At 40.1% G+C, this 26,436-nt stretch overlaps 1 protein-coding gene across 13 annotated transcripts in view; it reads right to left on the reverse strand.

Annotated features, from left to right (window-relative positions):
- Positions 1-392: 392 nt before the first annotated feature.
- The window catches only part of poln (polymerase (DNA directed) nu), a 29,537-nt gene continuing 3,493 nt past the window's right edge, over positions 393-26,436 (reverse strand). For 4 of the 13 annotated variants that reach the window (XM_053859298.1, XM_053859299.1, XM_053859297.1 and 1 more), the window contains 27 exons: positions 26,189-26,412; positions 25,670-25,851; positions 25,255-25,582; positions 23,883-24,853; positions 22,970-23,061; positions 21,801-22,517; positions 21,389-21,558; positions 21,187-21,299; positions 20,980-21,116; positions 20,791-20,859; positions 20,655-20,715; positions 20,026-20,090; positions 17,198-17,281; positions 16,842-16,934; positions 16,654-16,710; positions 16,509-16,565; positions 15,990-16,055; positions 13,337-13,394; positions 12,689-12,766; positions 8,997-9,108; positions 8,042-8,124; positions 6,020-6,151; positions 2,488-2,598; positions 2,237-2,315; positions 1,805-1,872; positions 1,617-1,678; positions 393-1,262 (listed from right to left, as the gene is read on the reverse strand). In XM_053859298.1, the coding sequence (XP_053715273.1) occupies positions 1,170-1,262; positions 1,617-1,678; positions 1,805-1,872; positions 2,237-2,315; positions 2,488-2,598; positions 6,020-6,151; positions 8,042-8,124; positions 8,997-9,108; positions 12,689-12,766; positions 13,337-13,394; positions 15,990-16,055; positions 16,509-16,565; positions 16,654-16,710; positions 16,842-16,934; positions 17,198-17,281; positions 20,026-20,090; positions 20,655-20,715; positions 20,791-20,859; positions 20,980-21,116; positions 21,187-21,299; positions 21,389-21,558; positions 21,801-22,517; positions 22,970-23,061; positions 23,883-24,853; positions 25,255-25,582; positions 25,670-25,851; positions 26,189-26,412 (4,362 nt within the window). In that variant the 3' untranslated portion in view covers positions 393-1,169. Of the gene's footprint in view, positions 1,263-1,616; positions 1,679-1,804; positions 1,873-2,236; positions 2,316-2,487; positions 2,599-6,018; positions 6,152-8,041; positions 8,125-8,996; positions 9,109-12,688; positions 12,767-13,336; positions 13,395-15,989; positions 16,056-16,508; positions 16,566-16,653; positions 16,711-16,841; positions 16,935-17,197; positions 17,282-17,354; positions 20,091-20,639; positions 20,716-20,790; positions 20,860-20,979; positions 21,117-21,186; positions 21,300-21,388; positions 21,559-21,800; positions 22,518-22,969; positions 23,062-23,882; positions 24,854-25,254; positions 25,583-25,669; positions 25,852-26,188; positions 26,413-26,436 lie in introns of those variants that run through there. The other 9 variants (XM_053859305.1, XM_053859304.1, XM_053859300.1 and 6 more) reach the window with 9 other exon arrangements.

The raw sequence follows: 26,436 nt of genomic DNA on the forward strand, positions 1-26,436 counted from the left end.
GCCTGCTTCTCCAAAAACTGGCACAAGTTGCAAGAGTGCAACCATCAATAGCTTGCTTTCTCAATGTGCTGTTTTTAAAATGGTATTAAAACTGAGAGCAGGAATGAAAGCGAATACATAATGTGTCTCAACGGGACAATACAGAACAGGCAAAGAAAGCACCAAAAAAGCTGAGTTATTTCAGTGTTTGTTTAACCACCACACCTAGACTTAATACCCATGGACAAAAATGCGGAACCCTGTCAACTGCACATGCCAGTCTCACGGTCCAGACTCCGAGGGGAGGAGGCTGTGCACATTTAACAATGAGAGAATAGACAGGGAGATTTCCATAACACTGTCTATAGCTCAGGCGTAGAACTTCTCATTGGGACATGGTGGAGTAAAGTAGGCATCAGTCTCAGGGCAACATACATTTTGGTTCCATTATGTAGCAAATATGGGGAATGAAATCCTCAAAGGTATTATGAATGGAATATGAAATAACACCATAACTCAATCATTTTTTTATTGTTGATATTTTAGTGTTAGGGTTAGTGTCAGCACAGAAATATCAGTACTCAACCTGCAACTGTTTTCACACTCAGAATCTCTGGGCATTTTGGCATTTTTTGACAGAAAGATAGCAAAACACAAACATTTTTTAGATGGATTGAATGAATTTGAAGATTTACATTTAAAACCTACAACCAACAGTATTGTACACTTATTGTTTGAACTGAACAGTAACTGACGGTGTTTGCATGCTATTTCAAAACAAAGGATGAAAAATCCTCATTTAATGAAGATCTAATTTATCCATACAGCCAGTATTTGAACAATGAACAACCTTTATGACAATAGTATGGGTGAATAAGAGCGGATTGGAATCTTTTTGAAGAACAGAAAGCCAAAAAGAGCTGGCAACAATACAGTGTGTGGTTCATGCCGTTGCCCCCAGATACGGATAGAGTGAAAGCTAGAACTGGGGGCTGGATAGAGCTGCAGCTGCATGGTTTCTATAGCAACGTGGATGCCGCACAAATGGAGAGCGAGAAAGACAGATAAAAACAGAGCGCTTATTAGGGAGAGGATGAACAAGGCAGACTGGATTCTAACAAGGACTGGATGGTGTGGGTAAAAGGGGACAGTTGGGTCACAGACAGAGAACAATGGGAAGGGGGCAAGATTTAAATGTAAGGGCTGGGTGACTGAGGGGGGATCTTCAGCTCAGACATTGATCCCCAGGACTTGCCAGCGGACACAGCCACCTTTAGGGGCACCTGCACACAGACACAAATAGGTTGTTAGTGATTTAAATGTAACTGCCAAACAGAAATAGAAAGCAGCACAAAGTGAGTTCAGTGACTATGATTGTCTTAGTCCATTACTGGATGGAAATAAAAACTAAAAGGCTGCACGAGAACAGCTGACTGTCGGTTATATAAATGCATGCATATATTTCTACTAGGAAAATGTTTAGCTCTGAAGATAGTTACTTCACTCAAACACCATTGTATGGAAAATGTTACTGTTATCAAATTCTTAGCTTCATGAACTTCTAGCAGAGAAACCACGATGCTTTAGATATACTGTTGCTTCAGATATAAAGCTGTAGTCTTTCATACCATACTCACTTTGAGATGCAAACCAAAATGTTCAATTTGCTGCAAGGACTCCATGGTGCTTTTCACCATTGCTGTGCACGAACGATTGACAGAGATACGTTAGACTAGGTGAGAATGACACTGGACACACCATTTAAATCATACGACGGTATTTGAACTGAGCAGACACTTCATGTAGCGATTGTGCCATCTGTTACCTGCAAACTGCTCTAGCTGAGAGTCCTCCACCTCCCAGAGAAGCTCATCATGCAGCTGTGCAATCAGTCTGCAGAATCAAAAGTTATTTTTCACAAAGATGATCACTTTTCATTTGAAAATAGTACTTGACTTGATTTGATTCGAAATTTGGTTTGGGATATTACCCTCAATTTATACCTCTTTAGAAGAACCCTCTAACTTCACGCATTATTGAAATACTCCTGTTGACTGTTTACAATTTGGTTCAGAGAGGTTATAGTGCATTAGGTAGAAAAAAAAACATTTATGAATCCACATCAGGCTATGCACAGATTGATGGAGCGATCTTAAAGCCCAGCCCTAGATGTAAGAGAATCATTGCAAGTCGTGTCACCCATTCACTATAGATGATAAACATGAGTTTACGCTTTAGGAGTAGTAACGTTGGGAACCTTGCAGAGAGAAAGCCGGCAGATGACACCAGGTGGACTATTTGGATCATGGCCATCTTACAGAGGTCTGCAACGGAACCTAACAGACACAAACAAACGCATCAAGTGAAACACGTCTAAGTTACTTTCTTGGGTTTTACAGTTCAGTTCTCAGATATGCGAGTATACATATAAGCGAGTTCAATATCATTTCGGGCCATGCATCCTCTTGTTTACCATCAAATAAACACATTTACATCAAAAAGTCTTACCTTGGACAACAAAGTTGACAGCTTGTCTCTCGGCCTGCATGCGGCTCGCCCAGTCAGGAGAGTTGATATTAGAAAGACATCGCCGACGTCCCATGATCGAGAGCACATAGCCTGAAAATATTATGGAATGAATCAACACCTTTGTCTTATGTTTATTAATTTCACTTTTCTAAGACCTAGTAAAAGTTCAGTATACAAATATTTTACTTTTTTTTAGTTCATATACAGACATTGGACCTCCAAAGTTTATTGTTACACATTTATTTCCTTGTCTTCATCTGAAGTATTACTATTGTGACGTTGACGGGCATCTTGCCACACACCCATCACACAGCCTCATCACCATGTGAAATATACTTAAGCACAGCTTCATCCACCAGGCTGCCAGGTTGCTGAACTCTTCTGCCCCCCCTACCTCTGCTGCGGGGACTCTAGTATCACTTGACCATCCCCAGTGTGTACCTCTGTATGTCTCTGAATGTCCCACATATTGCAGAATTGACAATAATGCTAGCTTGACCTTGGCAACTCCATTTTGTATTAATTGTGAAGTTCTTGTGGCTGCAGTCATAAACAGGGTACTTTTGTTTACAATAAAACAAAAGCGACAGTATGTCTGCAAAACACATGTAGTAACTGACTACAAGTGACAAAACCATTGATTGAAAGAGAGAGGTAGTGACATAAAACAACAAACATACTTTCGTGTGCAGGTATGCTGTTCACTCATGGTCACACAGAGTTGACCAGTAAATTCCACTGGATGGACAATGGATGGGGCTTTACATCTAAATCCCTTTGGCATCCCAAACTATAGGGAAAGCTCAATGGGGCGTGAAAAACACACTTTTCTTTCCCTAGTGTGAACGTGCAATCACATGCATAAATGCATTGGAAGTGATCTCATAATAGAAAATTGGATAAACATGAAGTCACCGTGCAATGACCCATGACTAGTGCATTTGACCTTGACACAACAAATATGTTTATATAAGTTAGTGCTGAGCTGAGCTCTAGTCATTTATGGACATACACACAGTAGACATGCTGTTACGGTAAATGGCTAAAAGACTCAAAGTATTCCACAGCAAATTATAAGATTTATTTCATCACATTTTACTTCAATGTATTTAACTGTAAATTTTGGGATCAGTCGAGTCGCATGTACGCAGCTCAGGAAGCAAAACCAAATTTCATTTTACCAGGACAAATAATGTTGATGAAAACACCATGTAACAGATAATCTATTATACCTGGATAAATATATTAGTGCAGTCAATAGATTTTGAATCTCAATTAAGTAGTTAACTTGTGATTAATGACCAAACAATCAATAATTTTGTATGTGAGACAGCACAAGAGGTGCCATTAATGCTTACAGTGTTAAGTTTTTGGTGTGATTTTCAGCCTTGTTCAGTGTCTCTGAGGTTGTTCTAAAGAATGTTCTTGACAGTATCTGTTACAGTATGTTGGTTTGTTGTAGTGAACAATGTTTGCATGTTGTTGATAAAGTAGCATTAATCAGAGATGCACAATGTGTGGCGGTTTGCCAAGTGTCTAGCTGAAGACTCAGTTGTGGTGCCAATCATAAATATCATTTTTAGACTTCCACGGTCGTTCATGTGTAAGACAATGAACTGCTCAAAATACACAACAGTGAATGCCTACATACTCTTCTAATTCTTAATGGTATGTTAATGTATTTTAAACAGCAGTTCTGGCAAGTAACGAGTAAGCGTGGCATAAAAAATGAAGCTAACGGACAGAAGAAGAAAAATGTGGTTATCAAGTCTCAGGAGCTCATCTCATCAGGGGCAACCTAACAGGCTCCTCAGTGACCCTTCCTCCCTCTGCCTATTGATGCTACATCGAATCTCTGACTCAGGAGGACCTGGGTTTAAATGCAGACTTTACAGTATTTTGTGTTAGCGTGTTGGAACCTCAGGCTTGCTGCGTCTGCAGTTTGATCAGAATATAAATAGGGTGTCTCATTTGAAGCATCATCGCTCTCCCTCTTCGGCAACCCCCTTCCTTCAAGTATTGACCCTTTGTAATCTGTCTTACGCAAGTAGGAGAATGAGCGGCATCTTTTTACCGAAGCAACCACATAGGCAGTGCACTGTGAGGACTTTTTAATTTATATCCAAAGATAGATACATACTGTATCTGTTATGTAATGATCCAAGTAATTTCGAGGCAAAGTACCAACAGTGAAGCACATACAGTATATAAAACAAGCAACTCATTTTATATATATATATATATATATATATATATATATATATATATATATATATATATATATATATATATATATATATATATATATATATATATATCAGTCATTTCCGATCACAACCACCAAGTGTGCCAGCCTGCACTCTGATGAAGCACCGCAGGTTGTGATGCGCCTGCTACCTACTTGATGCTCACTCAGCGCAGCAGCATGTTTGATGCGGAGGTTCTTTTAATCTGTCATGTAAAGTTTGCATCCTGCAGCACATGCACGAAAAAATGCTGTGCAGGGAAGTGCGTTAAAATTAAATACACCATTTCACCTGAATCTGACACTATGGAAAACGTCTGGAGTGGAAATTTTGACAAATGCACTGCTCTCTGTCTCACTAGAGTCCTGCTACAAGCCGCCAATATGTAAATATTTCACAGACATAGTACAGTCTCTAGAGATTGTCCTTTTGACAAAATAATTGCTGCATTCCGCAAGGTTTTTCTATTGTCTGCACTGTGGCTCATCGGTACTCTGTGGTGATCTGAACTGTGGCTGATCGGTATCTGTGATTGGCAGCAAGAATACTATTCGGAGCATCCCTACTATATATATATCCAATATTACTGCCTGATACTCATATATGTATTTATTTATCTATATGATTAGATATTAATTTAGGTATTTGCAATCTCGCTGATATCAACAGTGAAATTGAAATCAGCTGCAGCTCTCTCTACATAGATATTTGTGGCTCCAGATGATAACTTGAACCACCACCAGATATTCATCAACTGTTCCTTGTCCCATTATATACATTTCCTGATCATTTATATCAGAATTCATTCACCTATTTCTGAGTTATTACACGAACAACCAATCAGACAGAAGGGCAAACAATTGCATCATGAGTTCTGGACTATACACGACTGTAAATTTAAGATGCGTTCTTCATCAGTTCCTTTATGATATTGTATTACCTTTCAGTTTCATTCCCACTAAGCAGCGCAAAGAGCAGGAATGTGCCTATGTTTCCTACAATGGCTGTATTTTTTTGTTGACATATTGAGTAGAGTAAGTACAGTGATGGGGCCTTGCTATTTGGTGTACTGCCAATGCAAAACAGTATCCTCTCTTGACCATGAAAACTGTGATGATTATAGAGGCATTCGATCAATACCATCAATATGACTTTGCTGCACGTGACCCCTGTGGCCGATTTCCAGGACCACTTTTCATAAGAACATGCATTCTGGGAATAGAGCAGCAATAACAATTTAAACATTTCAGGAATGGCACACAAACCTTTCTCGTGACACTGTTGGACAGTCTTTCGGATGAAGGCAGGGACTTCTTTGTATGTCTGCAGGAAGGTTTCTTGAAAGCGACGGGCTTCCTCCGCACTCACCCCCAAAATTCCTGCCAGACGCTCACGTCCTAGAACAAATAGAACTCAGTCAATATTTCTTAATTACCTTGCATGTAAAGTAAAAATCACTGCTCGGCAGCCATCATGTTTAACTTGGTCCACTTTCATTATCCAACTGGGCTGAAGAAATGTTGACTCACTCCATAAAGATCACAAAAAAGGACCTTACTTTTTTTAAGCACCATTTATTTCTGTATTTGTGAAGCAAGCTGTACAAGTAATATGTTTGCCTATGCATACACAAGTCTATGCTATGCATTTTACCTTCATCCCACTCCCACCACACTGCTTGGCCTTATTACTTGTTGACCTATTTGTACATGTACAGAGAGAGATATGCGAGCGTGTGAGGCTGTAGCAGAAGTCTGCTCCGCCTCCCTGGCCTGATTATTGTCTTGAGGAGAAAGCTTCATTTTAGTATTCAGTATCCATGGCAACACATCCTTCATTGAAGAGCTGTCGGTCTATGCGGCTCCTTCCATTAGTCCTAATGCACCCTTCGTTTCCCACTCATCCCACCTCTCTCCCCCACTCTTCCCCTTTCCCCTACATTTGCTCCTTCTCTTGAGCACATATAAGTAAAACTTCCCCATCAGATGCAAACTCTTATCGGCTGCTTTTTGGTTGAAAGGCTTTCCCCAAGTACAAACTGCGGCTTCCAAGCTTGACCTCAATAGATCAACAAATTTGCCCTAAATAGCTAATGTTGTTAGGTTTCATAAGATTTGAAGATTTGATTTCTGACTGGTCAACAGTCACCTGCGACTACTTCAACATACAGAAGGGAAACAGTTTTAGTGTGAGTTTGTGTGTATTTCTAAATAACACAGCCACTTTAAAATGATTCTGCTTCAGTAAATATTCACTCAGTTTATGTGCTTTTGACCTTGACAGATTTTGTAAAATAATTTTCAATCTTTTCAATAATCATAATTTTTCAAGTGGGTATAGAGAAACAGCAGATTCATAAATAGTACCATTTGAATGTACCTGGCTGGACTCTACACACCATCAACTAAAGGTACACACAATTAGCAATAAACTTATTGACTACAGGTACCAATTATGGAATGCTGAAAATGTAATTTTACACTGCTGATAAAATTCCCGACCCTGGCCTGACTGCAGTTCTCTGTTTCATGCTTCGTGGTGCTAACTACTAAACTGGCAAGCCCTAATTTCTTGACAATGTGCTATATCCAGTATTTAAGAACTTTAAGAACATTTAATTACAACTAGTCATTACTGTGAGAACAAAATCAGAGACTCTATAACATGGACTGTTAACAGGTAGTTGAGTGTGATGTTGATCATTTGCTATTTGTGCACCAGTTTGTGCATTTGTGGAAAAACATTTTGGTATCACAAAAACTTCTTCAAGGGGGACACAAACACTTCCAAACATTCAACCGTTAGTTTTTAAAAGCGAAAAATAGGAATTGACAGGATGTTTGTGATTATTTACAATGCAACAAACATGGAAATGAGAGATCTATTTTGCAAAATTATGCCCTTACTTCAACGTGTCATTGAACCATTATTAAGACATGTATTAAAAATGAGGATTTTTTTTGCCACAAATGGTGCACAAAGCAACCATATTGATTAGAAATAACTGTTTACAATGAAGCTTGTCAATAAAGTCCAGCTTTAGGGGAAAACGACCGTGTAACACCACAAACAAATGTGAGGTAGTCAGTGACGGCGAATGTAGGTGATCATGCAGGTGACAGAATTAATGCTCTACACGATGTCACTGATAAATGCAACCCAGCGTGACATATTGATGGTCCTGGAGATGGAGCATCTGGAATTTGACTGACGAATGCTGAGAGTAATCATTCTATCCAGCAACAGCTCTGAAAAGTAGCCTGTACGCAGTGTGTGTTTGCACTGACCTGCTCCATACACAACAGAATACACAATGCGTTTGGCATGTTCCCGGTCCTGCTCGGTCGCATTGTCCTCGCTCACTCCTTTCCTTTGTGGCAGTGAATTAGACGAGAAACATTTTGGTTAGTGCATCAATATTTAATGAAGGACTTGTCAAACAGAGGCCACTTCCATCACAGTCAACAGCTTTAACTGAAGTCATTTGGGGGATTTGAAACTGATTGAAGACAGACAATGTCCTGGTGAGGTGGTGCAGTTTTTTTTCATTGGTTTGTTCAGACTGCAACGTGCATTTGACAATAAAAAAGAAAGGAACCTCTAAGTTCCAGCCTGACTCCACTCTTTTGTCCTGCAAATCTTCTATATTCTACAGTCTTGAGTCTTAAGTTTTGCCATTCCAGCGACATTCCTCCATGTGGTCTCAGCGCAGCAACATCCCAGATTGTGTTGCAAACTAGCTGTTCAACTCAACACCATACACATTAATCAACAGGACAAGACTAGATGTTTGCTTTATCAACCGTCAATACCGCCTAGTCACCTTCCGTGTTGGAGTGTAGCTGCCCCCTGCTGGATAACTATTAATATTCAAGCGCCAGACCCACTTGGTTTGGCTTTTTGTCGAGTACTCGACAATTTTTTAAGTATTGTCAGTGAAAGAAGATCTAGAGCATAGATGGACTGTATTCATTGATTAAAATGAGCATAGTTAAAATATATCTATAATAGCCAAAAAGCTGGTGAAATGAAAGTGGAACCTATAGGACAGCATAATGTGAGTGTATTTGAAACAATATATAAAATGTTCCTGATATTTTCTAGTTCTGAGGTTGCCCTCTGCTTGAGGTTGATAGTGGACATGATTAATGCAAAGGCTGCACATATACAGTACGAGGTTGTTGGGTATAAATATGAAAGCACCTTATACAGACAAGCGCGTCCATTTGACATGGGACATACCACTTGGAAGCAAGCATGGTGAAGACGTCGGCCTGTGGATTGGTGAAGATATGCAGCAACTCTGGGTCTGAGGAGAGGTGAGCTAGGAGGCGTAGTTCCACCTGGCAGAAATCTGGTGAGAAGACAAACCTGAATGTTAAATGCCTAACATTCACTAATACAAGTACAAGTAACTAAGTCAGATTGGACGTAAGTCAAATGCTATTCAAAATAGCGACGCGAGGGTTATAGGTACCACTGTAGTGGTAGATCGCTGTGTGAGAGTGAGATGCTGGGATACTGTGCAGCCATAACTGTTGTACGCGTTGCCGGGCTGCTGCGTGTTGCGGTGCCAGACATTGAATACAAAAAAATAAGCATCTGTTGGCCGTGGTCATAAGTACGGGTGGATGTAAGCCAAGCAGGTCGTAAGTTGGATGTTACTTGTGTAGGATCATGTTAGCCAGCATCAAAAGGTTTTCTATGACCCTTCATGAGAATGACCGCATAGTGCCCATGTTGCTCCATAATCACATTGATGCTATTTTTTTATAAATTGTATATTTGGACTTGTATGGAGGTGTATGGAGCGCTTACGTCACAAGAGTCATGTTAAGTGCTACTTGGACAGCTCACAAGTGAGATGAGGACCTTGAAGACCCCAGATGAAGAGAACATTGTGGGTACAGTAGATGTACCTCTCATCTTATCTACTGGTCATAAAACTTGTCATGCTTTAGTTTTTCTCTTGATGAAATATGAAAGTAGGTCTTAATGAAATCTGAACAGAATGCATTAAGACAACACACCTTAACACTAACCACATTAACATCGTCCATCTACTGTATTTCCAGTCGTTGTACCTTGTTCACCAGAATTCCATTGGAATGAGAAAAGTGTGACACTCTCGAAATGGCATCGGTCCATCGCCTGAACGTGCACACACATGCAAACACACCAACAACTATTATTAATCAAGTTCTAGGTTGGGAAACCTGGGAGCGGGTGGAAGCGCCCACATGCACACATCCTGCAGGAACTGAAAAGAAAGCAGTCAGGCTCAGCCTCCAATCTCAAGTTAAGATGGCTATGACCCTGCGGCTGCACTTGCTATCACACACCATCTTGATAGTTCAAGTGATCATGGATTTACGCAAGCACACCAATTTCTTTAAATATGTCTCATTTTTAGGCTAATGGAGAAAAAAAATGAAATTCAGCTGAGGACATATAGTGAGCATCAACTAGGTATAAATACAATAAATAAAATCACACAGATATAACCTGTGGAGCACAGACAAGAGGAAGCGTGGAGACTGAGTCTGATGTAAAGAGGAAGAAGGGGTGGAAATTGATGATGATTGTAGCTTTTTCGAGGTAAGATGGGGGGCTTCTAAAGATAGTATCCTCCCATCAATGTTTGATGAGTCAGATCACATTTCCTCCAAGCATGGCCCACAGGCCCTGAAACATATTGCTGACCAGGAACTGGCAGTGTGAAAACAAAGAAAGTGAGGAGGGGGACATTATTTTGCAGCATCAATATGAGTGTGTGTGAGCGTAGAGTGGTGATAGAGCCTGCAGAGGCGGGGTGCATATGAAAAAAGAATCCATGAGAAACCTCAAAAATCAATCCATCCAAGAATAACTCTCGTATTATCCAGAACACGGATTGACTGCTATAGTAATGTTACTCCTTGACCTTCAAGAATTATTGCAGTGTATTTGTACACACACGCACACATGATGTCTTTATGTTTTGTGGGGACATTTCATTGAGCTTCAACCTTTCCCTGGCCTCTCTCCCAAAAACCCTACCATCCAAAACAAATAGCTAACCTTAACCAGGACTGTTAACTAAACTTGATTTATCTTGACACTTTCTTCCTCAAATTCAGGCTTTACCTCGTGGGAACCAGCAAAAGGACCCCACAAGGAGGTGTGTTTCCAAGAATTGGCCCCCACAGGTATAGCAATACACACAAAAGTTGACCTGTAATTAATGTGCGCATGTTTGTAGGGCCATCTACTTCTCCTTGTGATTGTATAGAATTGACCCTCCATCCGTCCCGTAAACCAGGACCAACAGTCAGCAGAGCAGTATTAACATGACCGGAGATCAAAACAGGGTGTTGAATAGGAAGTTTAGTTTTAAAGTTATGCCAGGTGGGTCTTTGCACCATCAACCAAGCACAGACAACTTCACAAATCAGGCGTTTGAAGACGGTAATCAGTCGATTTTCAGTCAGGTGCTCCTTGTTTCAGCTGATTGGTTAGACTGTGTGCTCTGGATTGGTTGGAGCAAAAACCAGCACCTACGAAAGTCCTTTCTGTACTATATACTACAACTGTCGTCACCCAAACTTCCCACTCTGTTTGCAAAAGTTGGCGGAAAAAAGTAGCACCAACGTTGTTGTCATATGAACGAACATTCATCTGTCATTGAACTTTATTAATTCTCTTTCTGTGACATGGTGCCGTCCTTACTGCCGGTTCTGCATAAATCATTCTAGTCAGATAGACATTCATCCTCATGTGCCTGCGCAACATTCATGCTTGAACAATAAGCAATAAAACTATAATGAAGTAATGTAACTAGGAGTTTGTCCTTTCCACCTCCAGCTCAACTATTAATTTAAATAATGAGAGAGAACGTTTTTTTTATTTTTGACTTACACATATCTACAACAACACAGCAAGCCTGCATGCGCAAACATGTGTTCTCAGTGTGCATTCTCTGTTGTTCTTGTGTTGTTCTATGAGGCATGCATTCATGATGGTATGATTTTAACATGCTATTGAGCCTTTTTCAGCGCCTTCCAAAAATGTTTTGATAGTATCTATTACGCTGGGTTGTTGTAGTACACAAATGCATGAGGAAGGCATTACTGGCTATTCTCGTGTACTATTAGTAGTAAAATAGTACACAAGATCAAATATAATTAATTGACGCGAAAGAAAGACAAACAATGAAACAAGTTGAAAAAGTTGTTTTGCTCTGAGAGGGACACTGGAGGACAGAGAGGAGGATTCTGATATGGGTTTCCAAACAAGGTTTGTTATTACAGACCTCAGAGTGTTCATTTCCCCTGCCTGTGTGTGATTTGCAATTCCCCAGCATGGAGTGTGTATATGTGTTGCTGATGCTGTCCTCTTGCTCACCTCGGTTATCTGTTGGCTTATATAACTATGCGACATACACTGTCAAGGGTTGCAGACACTCGCCAAAGAGGTCGCCTGCCGGGCAGCGTCTTCCCTCTCATCTCTTTCAGCACAGCATGGATCAGCAGGATGCCCCTAAGTCGCCCCATTATGTCAGACAAAGTTCTGCCTGTGCTAGTAACAGTCAGACCAAGCAGACACAATCCATGAAGCAATATTCAAGTAATGGTCTGTGGTTCCATTCAATTTCTTCCTAACTGGCTCCTGTACACCTCATTCAACAATCAATGTTGTGGCCACGTGTTCCAGGAGTGGCCATGAAATAACCAAGCTATTCTGAGGCCTTAAGAGACACTTTAGATTCTGATGTTTATGCTCACTACTCTGTTACTTGTACAGTTTGTCATAATTTCTACTTTTATATTCATTGATGAAGTGGTCGGACTCCATTAAGATAATCATTTACTTCACATTTGGCTGGTTATGGGTCAGCAGGATTAATGTCATGGATAGAGGAATCGTGTGAAAAATAATAGATGATTGACTATCACCTGCAGCAAGAAAAGTCCAGCCTTCCTGGGCAATGAACATGGCACGTGGATGGAAGGTCACTCTCTCCTCCTCCTGTCCTGTGTGGACACAAGACAAGGACTCAATTTCAATTAAATTAAATGTTTCCCCTCCTGCAACAATTCCCTGATGCCGTAGATGCCGTAGTGCTTTAAGGTTGCATTTCCAAGTACCTCATGTGACCATAATACGGTATTACATTTGAGTGTGGAAAATCAAGGTATTGTATAAAGTGAGTAACATGTAGCAATGAAAAGTAGCAATGACAGGTGAGGATCCCCAGTCCCTATCCTCAGCCTGTCCCCCCTCCCCAAGCATTCACTGTCAATGTGAGGGATCATGGTGATCAAGGAAAGTCATGTTTCATTTCAATCTCAGTTGATTAGTATTATAATTTTGTTCTGCAGCCCAAAGTATAAATGGAATCTTTCAACCAAAAATGCACCAGAAGCTGCAGAAGTGAAAGAGCACACAACACAGAGATATGAAGGAAACAATACCATTATTACACCAACAGCTCTCCTGCTGCTCATCACTTTCAGTTCCCCCTTAGATGGTGCTCCCACACTCACTCCCCAAAGATGTTAGGGTCTCATTTTTGAGAAGGAGTGCCATGGAGTGCTTCGTACCTGGGATGTACTGCCTCTTGGCTATTTGCAAGGGTTGCCTCGGGAGGGCCTGGAAATTCTGAATAGGGAGAAACAACAATTTACAACGGAACCTCAGCAGATAGCACAACAAGCTGGAAAGAAAAGGGAATAAAGCGATATCAAAATCAGATGGACACAAATATTCACACACTGACAAAAATGCACAGCCTGCAACAGACTCCAGGACTACAGAATTGACACACACCAGATGATCGCACTACGGATGTAATGATCATTGACAGTAACAACTACACAATATGATGACTTATATAGTATAATTCCAGCACAGACAGACTGGTTGGACGATGAAACAAGTGGTAGACAAAATACTGATATTCCACTCAGCAAGGGGAAAAATCTTATGGGAACTAAATGATCACTGGGCTCTAGGCCAACTTTCTATTGAGTGCTAAAGCAATCTAAAACCTTGCTGCTGAGGTAACACAGACACACATGCAGAATTTGCTGCATCCGCTGCAGTTTTTTCCTGGTAAATCATGGGAAAATAGTGAGGGGATGAGCAAAGACAGTTTGATGACTGTACGGAAACAACCAGGTGAGCTCAGCAGTTCCTTTTTAATCACCTATAATCCTACCGTAGCCCCACATACACACAGTTGAAAGAGACTCAACTGAAAATGCATTAAAGACATTGTTGGGGATTAATGGAGAATTATTATGAATATTATTATTATCAGTATCATTATGAATAATAATAATAATAATAAGGTGTTTAGACCCAGTAATGTCCTCTGTTTTTTTACTTGGGTCCTCTGTCTGACTATGTTAAACCCACAAGTAGAAACTTTGGCTTTGGACAGTGATTTCAAATTTGATTCTGAGATCAGCGCAGCCGACAAGTCGTGTTTCTTTGATCTCTGTCGCCTGAGAAAGGTGAGGACCATTTTATCCAGGCAGCATTTGGCAGCAGTGGTCCATGCTTTTATCAGGTGCTGTTTGGACTACTGCAACTGTCTCCTTGTAGGAGTTAGCCATGTCCGGTCTGCAGCTGGTTCAGAATGCTGCATCCAGGTTTTTAAGTGGATCACGGAAAAAAGGGCACATCACTCCCGTTTTAACTTCTCTCCACTAATATTATTCTTTGTTTTTAAAGCATTAAATGGTCTTGCTCCTCCGCATCTAGCAGAGCTTTTAACTCCAATGTTCCTCTGCTGTCCTAAAAGTCACCAGCTGCTCCTGGAGGAGCCAAAAAAAAAGAGGAAGATGAGAGGGGTTCCTCAATCTGTGGGCCCCAGCTATGTAATGTCCTCCCTCCTCATGTTAGACAGGCACGATCGCTATCCATTAAAAAAAAAAATTCTTAAAATGCACTTTCACATAAGCATAAGCTTATCATATTAGTAATTTCATCTGTGCACTTTTTAGTCCGGTTCTGCTGCCTTTCATGTCTTAATTCTATGTATTTATTATTTTCATTGTTTGTTTTATCCTGATTTTACTGTTTGCACAGCACTTAGTGATGCTCTTGTGTTATTTATTTATTTTTATTTAAGTGCTTTATAAATAAATATGGCATGGTATGGTATTATTATTACTATTATGTAATGAAAAATTAACAGGGAAGGAATCTTAAACAGATACCCTCTTTCCTGGTCATTTTAAAGAGTCTAGTGTCTGTATGGTTAGTTCTTTATGTAAGTGGTCATCATTTCAGTGGGGATCATTCATTTTTTATTCAGTAGATTTAGATAGAGAAATGACTGCAGTGAATGGGTGGGGACATTGGGCTGAATATGAGATTGACCATGCAATCATAACAAGCCCCTGTTCATGCTGCTGAACAGGGGCTTGTGACTGCTGCCCTGGTGATGTGACGTATGATTCACTGTGTCAGATGTGAACACTCAGCTTTCTCATCATCGACAGAGTTGCAGAGTCAACAACATAAATTGCACTGTCGGTGCACACATCAACATGCACATACGAGTGTGTGTGGTCTTCCACGTAAGGAACTACAGTCATGATATACAGTACATGTGCCATACATTATCTTAAATTCTGGAATATTCATCTGCTTGGAAGAGCAGCGTGTGTGACAGGACGACGAGATGTCACAGTTGAACTTGGGAATGAAGTGCCAGAGATCTCAAAGAAGCATATTAAGTTAAAACTTCCACACTTGAAAGTCAAAAACAATGTACATAATAAAGACAATGAGAGGGTTCAATTGTCATTGGAGAAAATAAATCAGTCAGGGTAAGTATACAATGGTAACTGCTCAATGACTGACAAACATTTCCTCAAAAAAGGAATTTCAAAAGGCAGTTTTAGAGTTTTGATTTTTTTTTTTTTTAGTCATATTGCATCACCAAGAAGAAAAATGTCGTCCTTTGACTTATCCAGGTCTTTGTGGTGTTACCTCTTAGAAATCTCTATGAGGCCACTGACGAAAACTACATTGTTTCTTTCATGTGTGATTCCTCTATTCATGATTAAGTGTATGAACTGACCATAAAAAGATTTATGTTTCACATAAAAATATTATTCAATTACAAATGGTAAAACAGCATAATCAGCCGTGTTAAGAACAAGAACGTAAATAATCAACAGTACTTCAAGACTAATAATCTAAACAAAGGAGACACTCAGAGTGGACAGGGGATATACATACTGGGTTTTTTGCTGAAATCCTTCCTGTCACCACACTTGTCTGGCACCATGTGGAAGAAATGTAATCCTAGAGTGATGAAAACATCCAGAAAAGCAAGAGACAAAGAAGAAAAGTTGTATTGATTAAATCGAAGAAGAAATTGTCCATCCAGTCAATATTCATTAAATGAATTAAAATTTGATTACATCAGCTTTTTTTCAGAATTTGATGTTCAGCTTCATTTTGCTGTACAAATTTCACACCTACTAGAACATCCATCTTCTGTATCCGTCGCCATCATGCACATGTTTCATTTCCTGTTATATTTTAAAATCAGTAGCCCACATCTGTGGTTCAAATGAGTGTAGATATTTCCCCCTGCCTCACAACACCTTCTCTCACCAAGCAGCGGCTTGCATGTCTCGTGAGCAACACATCAGCCAGATTCTGGATATCTCCCCCAGTGTTCTAGAACTTCATTTAAAATATAGTCCCTCGCTTTAAGAGAAGAAACATTATCCACCAACAGACTTCACTTACCTTGCTCATCATGCATGAGAGGATGCCATCTACAAAGGTGGACTTCATTTTATGGACCTGATGATAATGTATCACATGTAGCGTTGTGAATAATAACAAAGTTCGCACACTTGCATAATATTTGGCAGATTCAATCACGACTGACCTGTCTGTGTTCAAGAATTATCTTGGGTAGTGGGTGCAGGTGCTGCAGCAGCAATAACTATGGTAAAGACACAATAAAATAACATCACATTGGTTGACTTGTATGATTTATCCATGATAAGTTGTGATCTGAGTGTGTTCTGCGCATAAGTCATCATCTGTGCGTGTTCATGTTGGAGTATGACATACTGCAGCTTCTGATGTTGACTGTTGTTTATTGATGGTTTTTGGAAGTATCTTGTTCTTGCACAGCTCATGAAGTCGTAATTTTTCAAACAACACCTGAAAATGGAAAACACGAATCCACTAAATCAGGAATGGATTACAATCGGTTACAATCTGCATATAATTGATGATATCATTTTCCTCATCTGAAATGGACCAATAGAACAAAAGCAAGAAAACATTAAGAAGTAAGAAGGCATTTAACCAATTCATTTTCAAAATATACATTAAAATACAGTTATATTTACTTTCTGCCTGGAAACAGGTGAAGTTTAATCATTAGTAAGTTAACGGAGGTTTTAATTTTAAAAGGAACCAACAGTTCTTAGCTGAGCGTTGCTGGAGACCAAGAATATTTGTCCAGCTGCTCGATGAGCTTCCTGTTCTAACTGCTTCAATTTGGTCTGAAGGGGAAAAACACATATTATAACAGAGAAAAACAAGATATGTATTATGGTGGGTTTAACATGGGCCATGTCCATTATTACAGAATTAATTTGGGATAGAACAAGTCACACAACACGTGATGAACAAACGTGCAAAGTACATACATGCATACATCTTCAATTAACCAGTGCTTAGACTTGGTAAGGGTTGTGTGGAGTGCTGGAGCCTATCCCAGCAGTCATTGGACAGAGCCAGGAATACACCCTGGACAGGTCAGTCCATCGCAGGGCACACACACACACACACAGGGGCAATTTTAGAGTCCTCGTGAGTGAGACCTAGTGAGCATGTCTTTGGGCTGTGGGAGGAAACCAGAGTACCCGGGACCCCAAAAAACCCACACAGGCACAGGGAGGACATGCAAACTCCACCCAGAAAGGCCCCAAGCTGAACCCTGAACCTTCTTGCTGAGAGGCAGCAGTGCTAACCAGTGCTCCACTGTGCCGCCCATGTGCAAAGTAGATACGTTGAAAATACAAAAAGCAGAAAATGCCTTTGCTTTTGCCAGACACATCTGCTTATTCCTCCACCCGGGACAATAAACAAAGATTGCTAAGAAAGAACAACAAACCATCTCTCTTAGGGATGGTGTGACTCGGTCCGAAATCATCTGGGACTCAGTCAATATTCAGCAACAGCAAAAGAAAGGAGAAAGGCATTCTGTAGGAGTCAGTCACTGCGTCTCTATTCAGAAAGTAGCATGTGTTCCTCAGATTAAGTGTCACTAATGCTGACTCAAATGGATATTAAAAGTTTACGTCGACTATGATAATGAAGCAATACTATTCAGTCAAGGCACAGTACAATGGAGTCTGGAGTGGTGACCTAACTTATCAGCTGTATCAAGAAAGAAAAACAACCTCAAATAAATAATTAAGCATTAACAATCCTCGCTGAACAGACTGCAGAACACTTACAGAAAAAAAGAGGAAGATTATTGAGGCTGGCATTAAAAATGATCACAAATGTTCAAAGAAGATGGCTAAAAGGAGTCATGTAGGCAACTTCTTTCACGTCCTCTCACTCAGTGCCCAGAGCAAGCACCAGTCTGCCTCATCTATTATAAATGACAGCCCCTTGGTAGAGTTTCAAGCTCAGAGATGCACATGCGTTCTCATGGACTCACATGGAAATAGGAAGCGCAATGCATTTGTGCTTCTATTGTATTTCAGTAATTAGTTTTGCCTTACAATCTGGCTTTCTTACACACTTTGACGACAATACAAATAGCCTTACATATGACGGTGTATCAGGTGAAAATCAAATCATAGTTATATGTGTGTGTCTTTTGACAGCTCAAATGAAACCTGACAGGTTGGGGACATAGGTAGCTACATGTGCGCAATATACAATGACAAAAACAGTTTGACTCAGCACCTGTCTGTAGGGCCTGAGGTGCTTGGGCATCGACTTGTGTGGATGTGTGCTGACACAGACAGTGATGCACTTCTCTGCAGCACACACTCCTGAAAGACTGTTTTCATCCTATTTATAGCAACATGGCAGAATACCAAGACTCTCCCTCTATGGCATCCCTGCTAGCGTTTGGAATAGCATATGTATTCAGGAGCCTTTTCAGAGAATGGGTCCAGAGAAATGTTTCATATAATATTTAGCACCTCACTTTCCTCTGACCATACAGTTCACGTCAAAGTTCATTTAAAATGTTATTAAAATTCAAATAACCAAGTCGCAAGAAATGAACTATGGGCCATCTCGATTATATTAAAGATATAGGTGCAAATCAAAACATTATTCACAACACAGTCGTGTGGCCTGGAGTCCATCTCAGCTGCTTGGGTGAGAGGAGAGGCCATCCTGCCAGCAAGTATGATTTTGTACTATGGGGGGGGACCTGAGTGCCAAGAGAAAACCTACACAAACATAGGGAGAACTTACAAAAACACAAAAAGAAGGTAGGTACACCTCTACACGCAAATATGGCGGAACTAAACTCGCTTCTCTAATTCTAATTCCCCCTAATCATTTAAATCAGTCAGTATAATTTAGATCAGGGGATTTTAATCTTTTTGATCTCTGTCCCCACCTTTTCCACAACAAGTGGGTCAGGGGCCCATTCAAGGATTACAAGTGATTCAGTACTGTGATGACTGATTTCATTTGTGTTCAATAACCACACATGTAAACAAACCAAAACCTTGTGAAATGACATGAAACCATGTGATCAGCGCAAAGATATTAGTCACGGAAAAGTCCAACCAGCAGCAGAATCAGGTGCAAGTAACATTCATCAAATTTACTAAAGAAAAAAGGAAGAAAAAAAATACCTTTGAGGCAAACTATTGAGAAAATTGGAAGAGCCGTACATCATGAATAACGTTCGAAATAAAATAAAGTCAAGTGTAAATGAAAGCATCGTCATATAATGCTCAAGTGTATTAAAACACCCTCATGGCTCAGACGTGTAAAACAAAAAACTTTACGCAGCCCTCTAGGGGGCACTCGCGGCCCAACCATGGGCCTCGGCCCTATGGTTAAGAATCACTGGTTTAGAATGCGGCATTCTGTGCATTCAACAACAGCTATAAATCAAAAAAATGTTTTTTCTTCACTTTTGTTTCTAACTTCCATACATTGTGATAATCTCACAACTAAGTTGTGGGTAAAACTTACTACAGAGAAAATGAGCTTGTGACAACACAGAACTACTTTTATCAGCATGGTGCGTTGTCTACCTCACCCCCAAAAGTTGTGAGGTTTGCTTGAGAACACCTTTGTCCACATGGATATTGTGACTTTCCATAGCTGAAACATAAATTAAGCAAGTATTAGGAGAGAACAACATATATTGGTGAAGTCTGTTATTCAAATAGAAATAGTTAAATAGTTACTATTTAAGTTTAATCATCCAACCATTTGCTGGATGTATCGGTGACAATGGGGCAATTTCATGCACATAACACCGAACATCTGTAGCCTCATACATTAGGCAGTAAAGTGAAATTTCAATTTATACATTTAAATGACACAAGGAAGGCATCTTATGTGGCTCTGCCAGAGAACAAAGAATATTGTGGCTCTGAATAGCAGCTGAATTTCAAAATTAATAACCTACTGGATTCCACAGGCCACCCTTAATAAAAAGGGGAGTCAATATTGTTCACGCAATGGATACTTTGGGTTGGATTTATTACTCATCTGAAGTGGCTCTATGGTTGTACAACAAGGGCTAAGATTTGGTGTCACATGTAAAATAAAGAAAAACAATGAGTGACACATTCAGCGACGTATTTTTCATCAAAAGGAAAAACCTCAACTCAGAAAAAGACAACAGTATTTGTAAAAAAGATGTACCTCATTTCAACTCACCAGCTAGAACTGGGATCATTTTCAGCTCAACGTTTGTGTACAGGTCCCACAGGCCTTGTCGCTGAAGATAGATTTTTCGTTTTCAGACCTCATTAACTTTATATCGCCTAATCAGATGTTGAATCCATCTGCTTACCTGTAGTTGCAAGCAAAGTTCTGTGTGTAGGCAGTTGAGAAAGTAGAGACCTGAGATAACTTGAGAAACCTTGAGGACAAAAGAAACATTCTTTCTACAAATTCACTTGGTTCTGTTGACAATACAGTGATCAAATATAAAAACAAAAAATAGTCTAGCTTGAATAAATATCAATGCTTTTGAGGAAACCTTGTTAGAACCTTGACGATGAGCAGAAATGCTCTGTCTCTTGTGTTTCAGCAGAAGGTCTGGGTAGTTTTTTGAGGGATCTATTGGATCCAGGAGCCAGCCTGACACCTGTGGATCATGTACTGTGCAACCTGCCACTGTTCAATGGACAAGTATAAGAAGTAAGCCAGACATTGTGAGGTTAAATGCCATGATGAATGGTCGTACCTTGTTTCCAGTGTAGGTCTGGTCCATAGAAGTGCAGCATTGTACAAAGAAACTCCTTGGCTTTGAAGCAAACAACAGTTTTGGTTCTTGAGAGCACCTTAAGCAACATATCTCTGTTGGGAAAATACAATCAAATCATTTAATATTTGTATATAGCCTGAAACGATGGATTCTACATGAGCACAGATGCAAATTGACATTCCTGCTAAAGAGTTGGGTTTTGTTATCTGAGTGTTGCTGAGCCCATAAAGGTGTCTGCTCCAACTTCAGGTAGACCAACTCATCTTCTGGGCCAACTGTGTCCTCAGGTATGACTGCATTCAGATCATACTTCAGGAGAATGAGGAAGCCAGTGGGTGGCTGAGTTAGCCTCTATATCAAACATGCAAAATGCAGAGCAATCATTAGACAGTAATTATCCTGTCTAGGTTGTTAAAGAGCTCTTGAATGTTGAATGCTGTCATTGTTACTTAAACTCAATCTACACCAGTGGCACAATCACTATTTCAATTCCATGAACAATAAAAAAATTGACATTTTTTTTATATTTTGTGTCACAGCAATGATGTTACAAACAGGAATGGTTGCATAAAACCTCTGAGTGTCACACTGACCTGTTCTACGTCTAACTGTGTGGAGCCATCCTGGTAAACAATGGTAAGCAACAGCACCTCGGCCTCCTCAACCTTAGCAAGCACCTGGCATTTTTCCTCTGATGTCATGTTCCGAGAATTCTTCACTCTACTGTCGGACGTTAGAGCTGTGCTTAAAGAACAACTTTTGGCTCCGTTTTCAGATTCATTCTCATGTTCGTGCTCACAGAGTGATTTTGGCTTGTGTGAAGTTTGCTCTAGCCTTCTCATGGGTGTTCTGTTGGTCAGATCTTCAGCTGTCAGATGTATTGAGGATTCTTTGGCTGTAGCAACAGTCTTCTTAGATCGCTTTTTGTCTTTGTCCAGTGCACACAGTTCAGCCTGAAGATTCAACTCTTCTTTAGTTCTATGCGATTGTGGTCCTTTGGCTAAAACCGCTGGTTTTTGAATACTCCCCATTATTTTCTTCGACTTGCTCAAGCTTTCACCTGGCTTCCTACGCGAAGAACACGGTGGCTTCCACTTTGAATGACACGCTCTGAGAGAGATTCTAGGGGAGGTTTCATGTTTTCTGGCTTGCTGAAAATCATATTGTCCCTCGTTGGACCATGTTCGGATCACTGGGAGCGGCGGAGAAACCGGTGATGAGGGGGTTGCCAATAGAGCTGTGGCATTTTGGGAGCTTGGTGAAACCAGTTCTATGCTTGTGTGGTTTACTGCGATACCGTCATCAACAACCTTAAAAACGAAGAAAAAGAAAGAATGGCAGGTACTGAATTGCAGAGTACACATGTGTACATTCATGGTTAGTCCAATAATAAATAACTTGTGATGACTTCTTTTAAACAAAACATAAATAATTATGACCACATTCATTCAGTTCAAGTATCACAGCAAATTCACACCTGTATCACTAGAATGATGGTTAGCTTTTTTCTTTTTATACCGATAGCATACTTATTTTAGATTGACACAATGCAGATTATGATTCAAACAAAAGGATGCATAAATACCTTTTCTTATTATTAAAACATTTTCTTAACCCTCCCTCATCAGTCCAACACTTCTTCAAAGTAGGATCATATGTACATTGTCAGGTTTGCTCAATTATATATTATCTACTGGAGTATAATGTCAGTGAATGTTTGGTGTTCTATCGTAATAGCTCCTAGATCAAAATCATGACTTACAAGGAGCTTGTCTTGGACAATCTCATATGGCATCCTGATTCCAAAAAATTGTGCTTGGGACAGTGATTGCCTGGGGCACCTTTCTTTCTCATCTGAAGAATAAAAACAGGATCATCAATCTGAGGACACGCCCAGAGTCAATGCAGTCTGCTGTCATATGTCGAGTAAGCATGCAAAGATGTGTGGCAGCACAAGGTCAGCCAACACTATAAATCCAGACTCAGATCAATGGTGCATTTTTTACAACTTGTTTCAGGGTATGAGTTGACTCAGCAATGTCTCAGCTTCTGAGATTCTAGCTCCCTTACAGTAGCTGTAATCTGAGTAGGCAGGCACACATCCCTTGCGATTGACAAGGAAGTGCATGGTCATCAAGCCTATGAAATTGCTGACTGAAGGATCTTACAATGCAACAGAAAATTTGAAATCCTTCAGCACTTGAAAATCTCCAAAATCCAATCTGTGCTGACTATTGGATTTTTTTAAATAAAATTGTGCTGATGTTTGTCAACATTTTAAATCAACATCTGGCAGATGCAAAAGAAAACCACCTGTGCTAACATTCAGCCAACCGCATGTCACCTAAGATTTGCACATTAATTATGAGCTTATGTTGGCTGATCAATTGATTGATGAATTGACAGCATCCATTAAAATTCCCCAGCTATTATCACTGAAGTAGTATTTCTTCTACACTGTATGTTAAACACTTAACTATAGAACACATTTGTCAACTACAGCTCATGAGAATGGAAACAGACTGGGAGAATGCAATAGAATGAATTAAACTGACATTCAAATCAGAAAAGTATACATATATTTGTTGTTAAACTCAGTCTACATTATTGAAAACGATTCAGTGTCTCGTATTGGTCAATATTAAGTATAGTACAGACATTCAGAAATCTCTGACCTGAAAAAGAAATCTCGTCATCCAAAGCCATGGCTCTTGTCACTGGTCCATCTTTATCTGCTTGCTTCACATTTATCTTGTCATTCAAGGTCACACCACAACTGGGCAGGTTCTGTATTTTATCTTCACACCCATTAGTGTTTCCCTTATATTTGTCTGAAGCAGTGCAGGGAAGAACAACTCTTGTGGTCTCCAAGGGCATGGACACTTCTACCCTTGGAGGCTGTGTTCCTGCTTCAGTCTGATCCAAGTGTGGCATACTCCTGGTTGCTTCATCTCCAATGCAATGAAAAGACTTTGTCGTCTCAAGAGTGCAATATCCAAATGGCACCATTCCATTTGCAACCTCCCAATCAATTTGTCGGGTGTCTGGTGAATTGGTTTTCTCAAGATTTATTTTGTTCTCCAACAAAATACATCCTAAAGCCTCAGCGTTAATGCCAATAGTTTTCATTAATGTTTTGGAATTTAAATCCACTTGTCTCTTGTTATAGTTTTCTAGCATGTCACAGTTATCGTGCATGAACTGTGAATTCAAAACACGCCTTGTACTAGTGTCACTTGACTTGACCATTGTCAAACCATGTTCTATAGAGTGTGTGGCTGATGTGGTCAAACACACACTGTGGGGGCTCTGAGGGTTTCCACGTACATTTTCAGACAATGGCTGCTGATGTGCAGTGTCTGTAGGATAAGGTGGCCTTTTGTTTGCTGAAGCTGCAATCTTTCCCTCCATGGTTCTTCTGGGGATTTTACTACCCAGTGCCTCGTACATCCCAAGCTCATCACGTGAAATATTACTTTTTTCAATATTCCTCTTAAGGTAGAATGATGAGTTAAGTTGACAATCCAGAGCTGAATCCTCTTTGTGACAATGAGGCAGTACCTCAGAGACAAACGTTAAGTCAGAATGCAATTCAACCTCTGAAGAATGATCAAGGATGAGGCATGGCATTACATCATCAAGGGAGCTACAAAGGAGACATGGCACTATTAAAATAAGCAAGACTTTCATGAGACACAAGGCAAAATGAAGTCATCTACACACATCGATGGTTGAATATGAGGCAGTAGCTCTGACACTTTCCCATTGAAGAATTTCCCTGATGAAAGAATTACTTCCTAATTCAAGCTCATTTTAGAGGTTCTCGTCCTTTTGCTATGAATTCTCCATTTCCAGTGATTTATGATCAAAGCTCAACAGCTGATTGGAACTATAAAGAGCAAAAAAAAAGTAATTATATGGGGCCATTTTGGAGGATTAAACTAATTGAGGTTAAGGATTCATCTTTAATCCACTTTTTTGCAATGATCTAACAGCAGTTATGATCGATGGACAGAGTGACAGGACGCAAGTTGCATTGACACTTACTTCCTCATTAAAGGATCCAGTTGCCAGTCAGGTTTCAATGTCATTTTTGAAGACAGGCCGCTGACATCTCTTTGGTACAAAGGTATATCCACGTTAGACAGCTCCTGCTGAGTGACTGATCGAAGCTGGCTGGGCTGGGGAGCTGTGGTTTCCAAGTGCACACCTGAGGAATAGGTCTGTGAGGACTGAGAACAGGCCTCATACTGGGACTTATGACTGTGGAGGGATATTTCCCAGCAGGGGGAGCCCTGGTTGGTCAGAGGCTCTTTTGTGAAGCAATGATTGAAGGATGACGTTTGAAAAGTGCCTTTCTTGCTGCCACATTTAGCTAACAAAAGAACAGGAAAAATGAAATACTAGAATCAAGAATTGTTAATGATGCCCTGTTGAACCATAACCAAAATACTCCACTCACTGTGCCTGTAATTTGGATGATGCTGGCTCTCTTTGATGGTAGTGGGATTCTGGGCCCAGAGAGCCTTCAAGATCTTCTGTGCTGCATCGGAGAGGGGACCTGCATAAAGCCTGGAGCTAGACTCATTCATACCGTGCCTCTCAGGAAGCCTGTTAACTCTAACATTTCCATTCTTCCCTGGCCTAAACAGGACACATAAAAAAGGTCAGATTAGCATCACAAACACAATACACATCTTCAACTGTGTTAATTCCATCAGTCTTCGATGGGAAATGAATACAAAACAAATTAATTCATCAGTTTTAATGTGAACATTTGAAATAAACACGTTTGACAAAAGGGCAACACTGTGTTTAAGGAACAATTCTGTATGAACTGGATTCTGTTTTACAACTTAGAACATTAATGAACAGTCTCGCATTAAATCTAACACAGAATAGCACATCAACAATGACAGTTCAACAGTACAAGACATTTCAGAAACAATACACAGATGTTTATCCCAGCTATTGCCATCACCCCAGAGCACTTTTGATGTTCTTTTGACGTTCAGCATCTTCAACCACTTTCTGCAAGAGTCTGGGATCTAAGTGGAAGTAGATATACAATTCCCTTTCCCTCCTAAGGAGGGCATTACGCTCCAGTTGTGAGCCCTTGGCTTTCACTTCCATCATTATTTCTTGCATTAACTGTTGCAAATTCTTTAACTTGGACTCAGCCTCCGCAAGCTTTGTCATCAACTCCTGGTGGAAAAAAAAAACAATGAG

The sequence above is a fragment of the Synchiropus splendidus genome, chromosome 3, assembly GCF_027744825.2.
Source record: "Synchiropus splendidus isolate RoL2022-P1 chromosome 3, RoL_Sspl_1.0, whole genome shotgun sequence".
Classification (NCBI taxonomy): Eukaryota; Metazoa; Chordata; class Actinopteri; order Syngnathiformes; family Callionymidae; genus Synchiropus; species Synchiropus splendidus.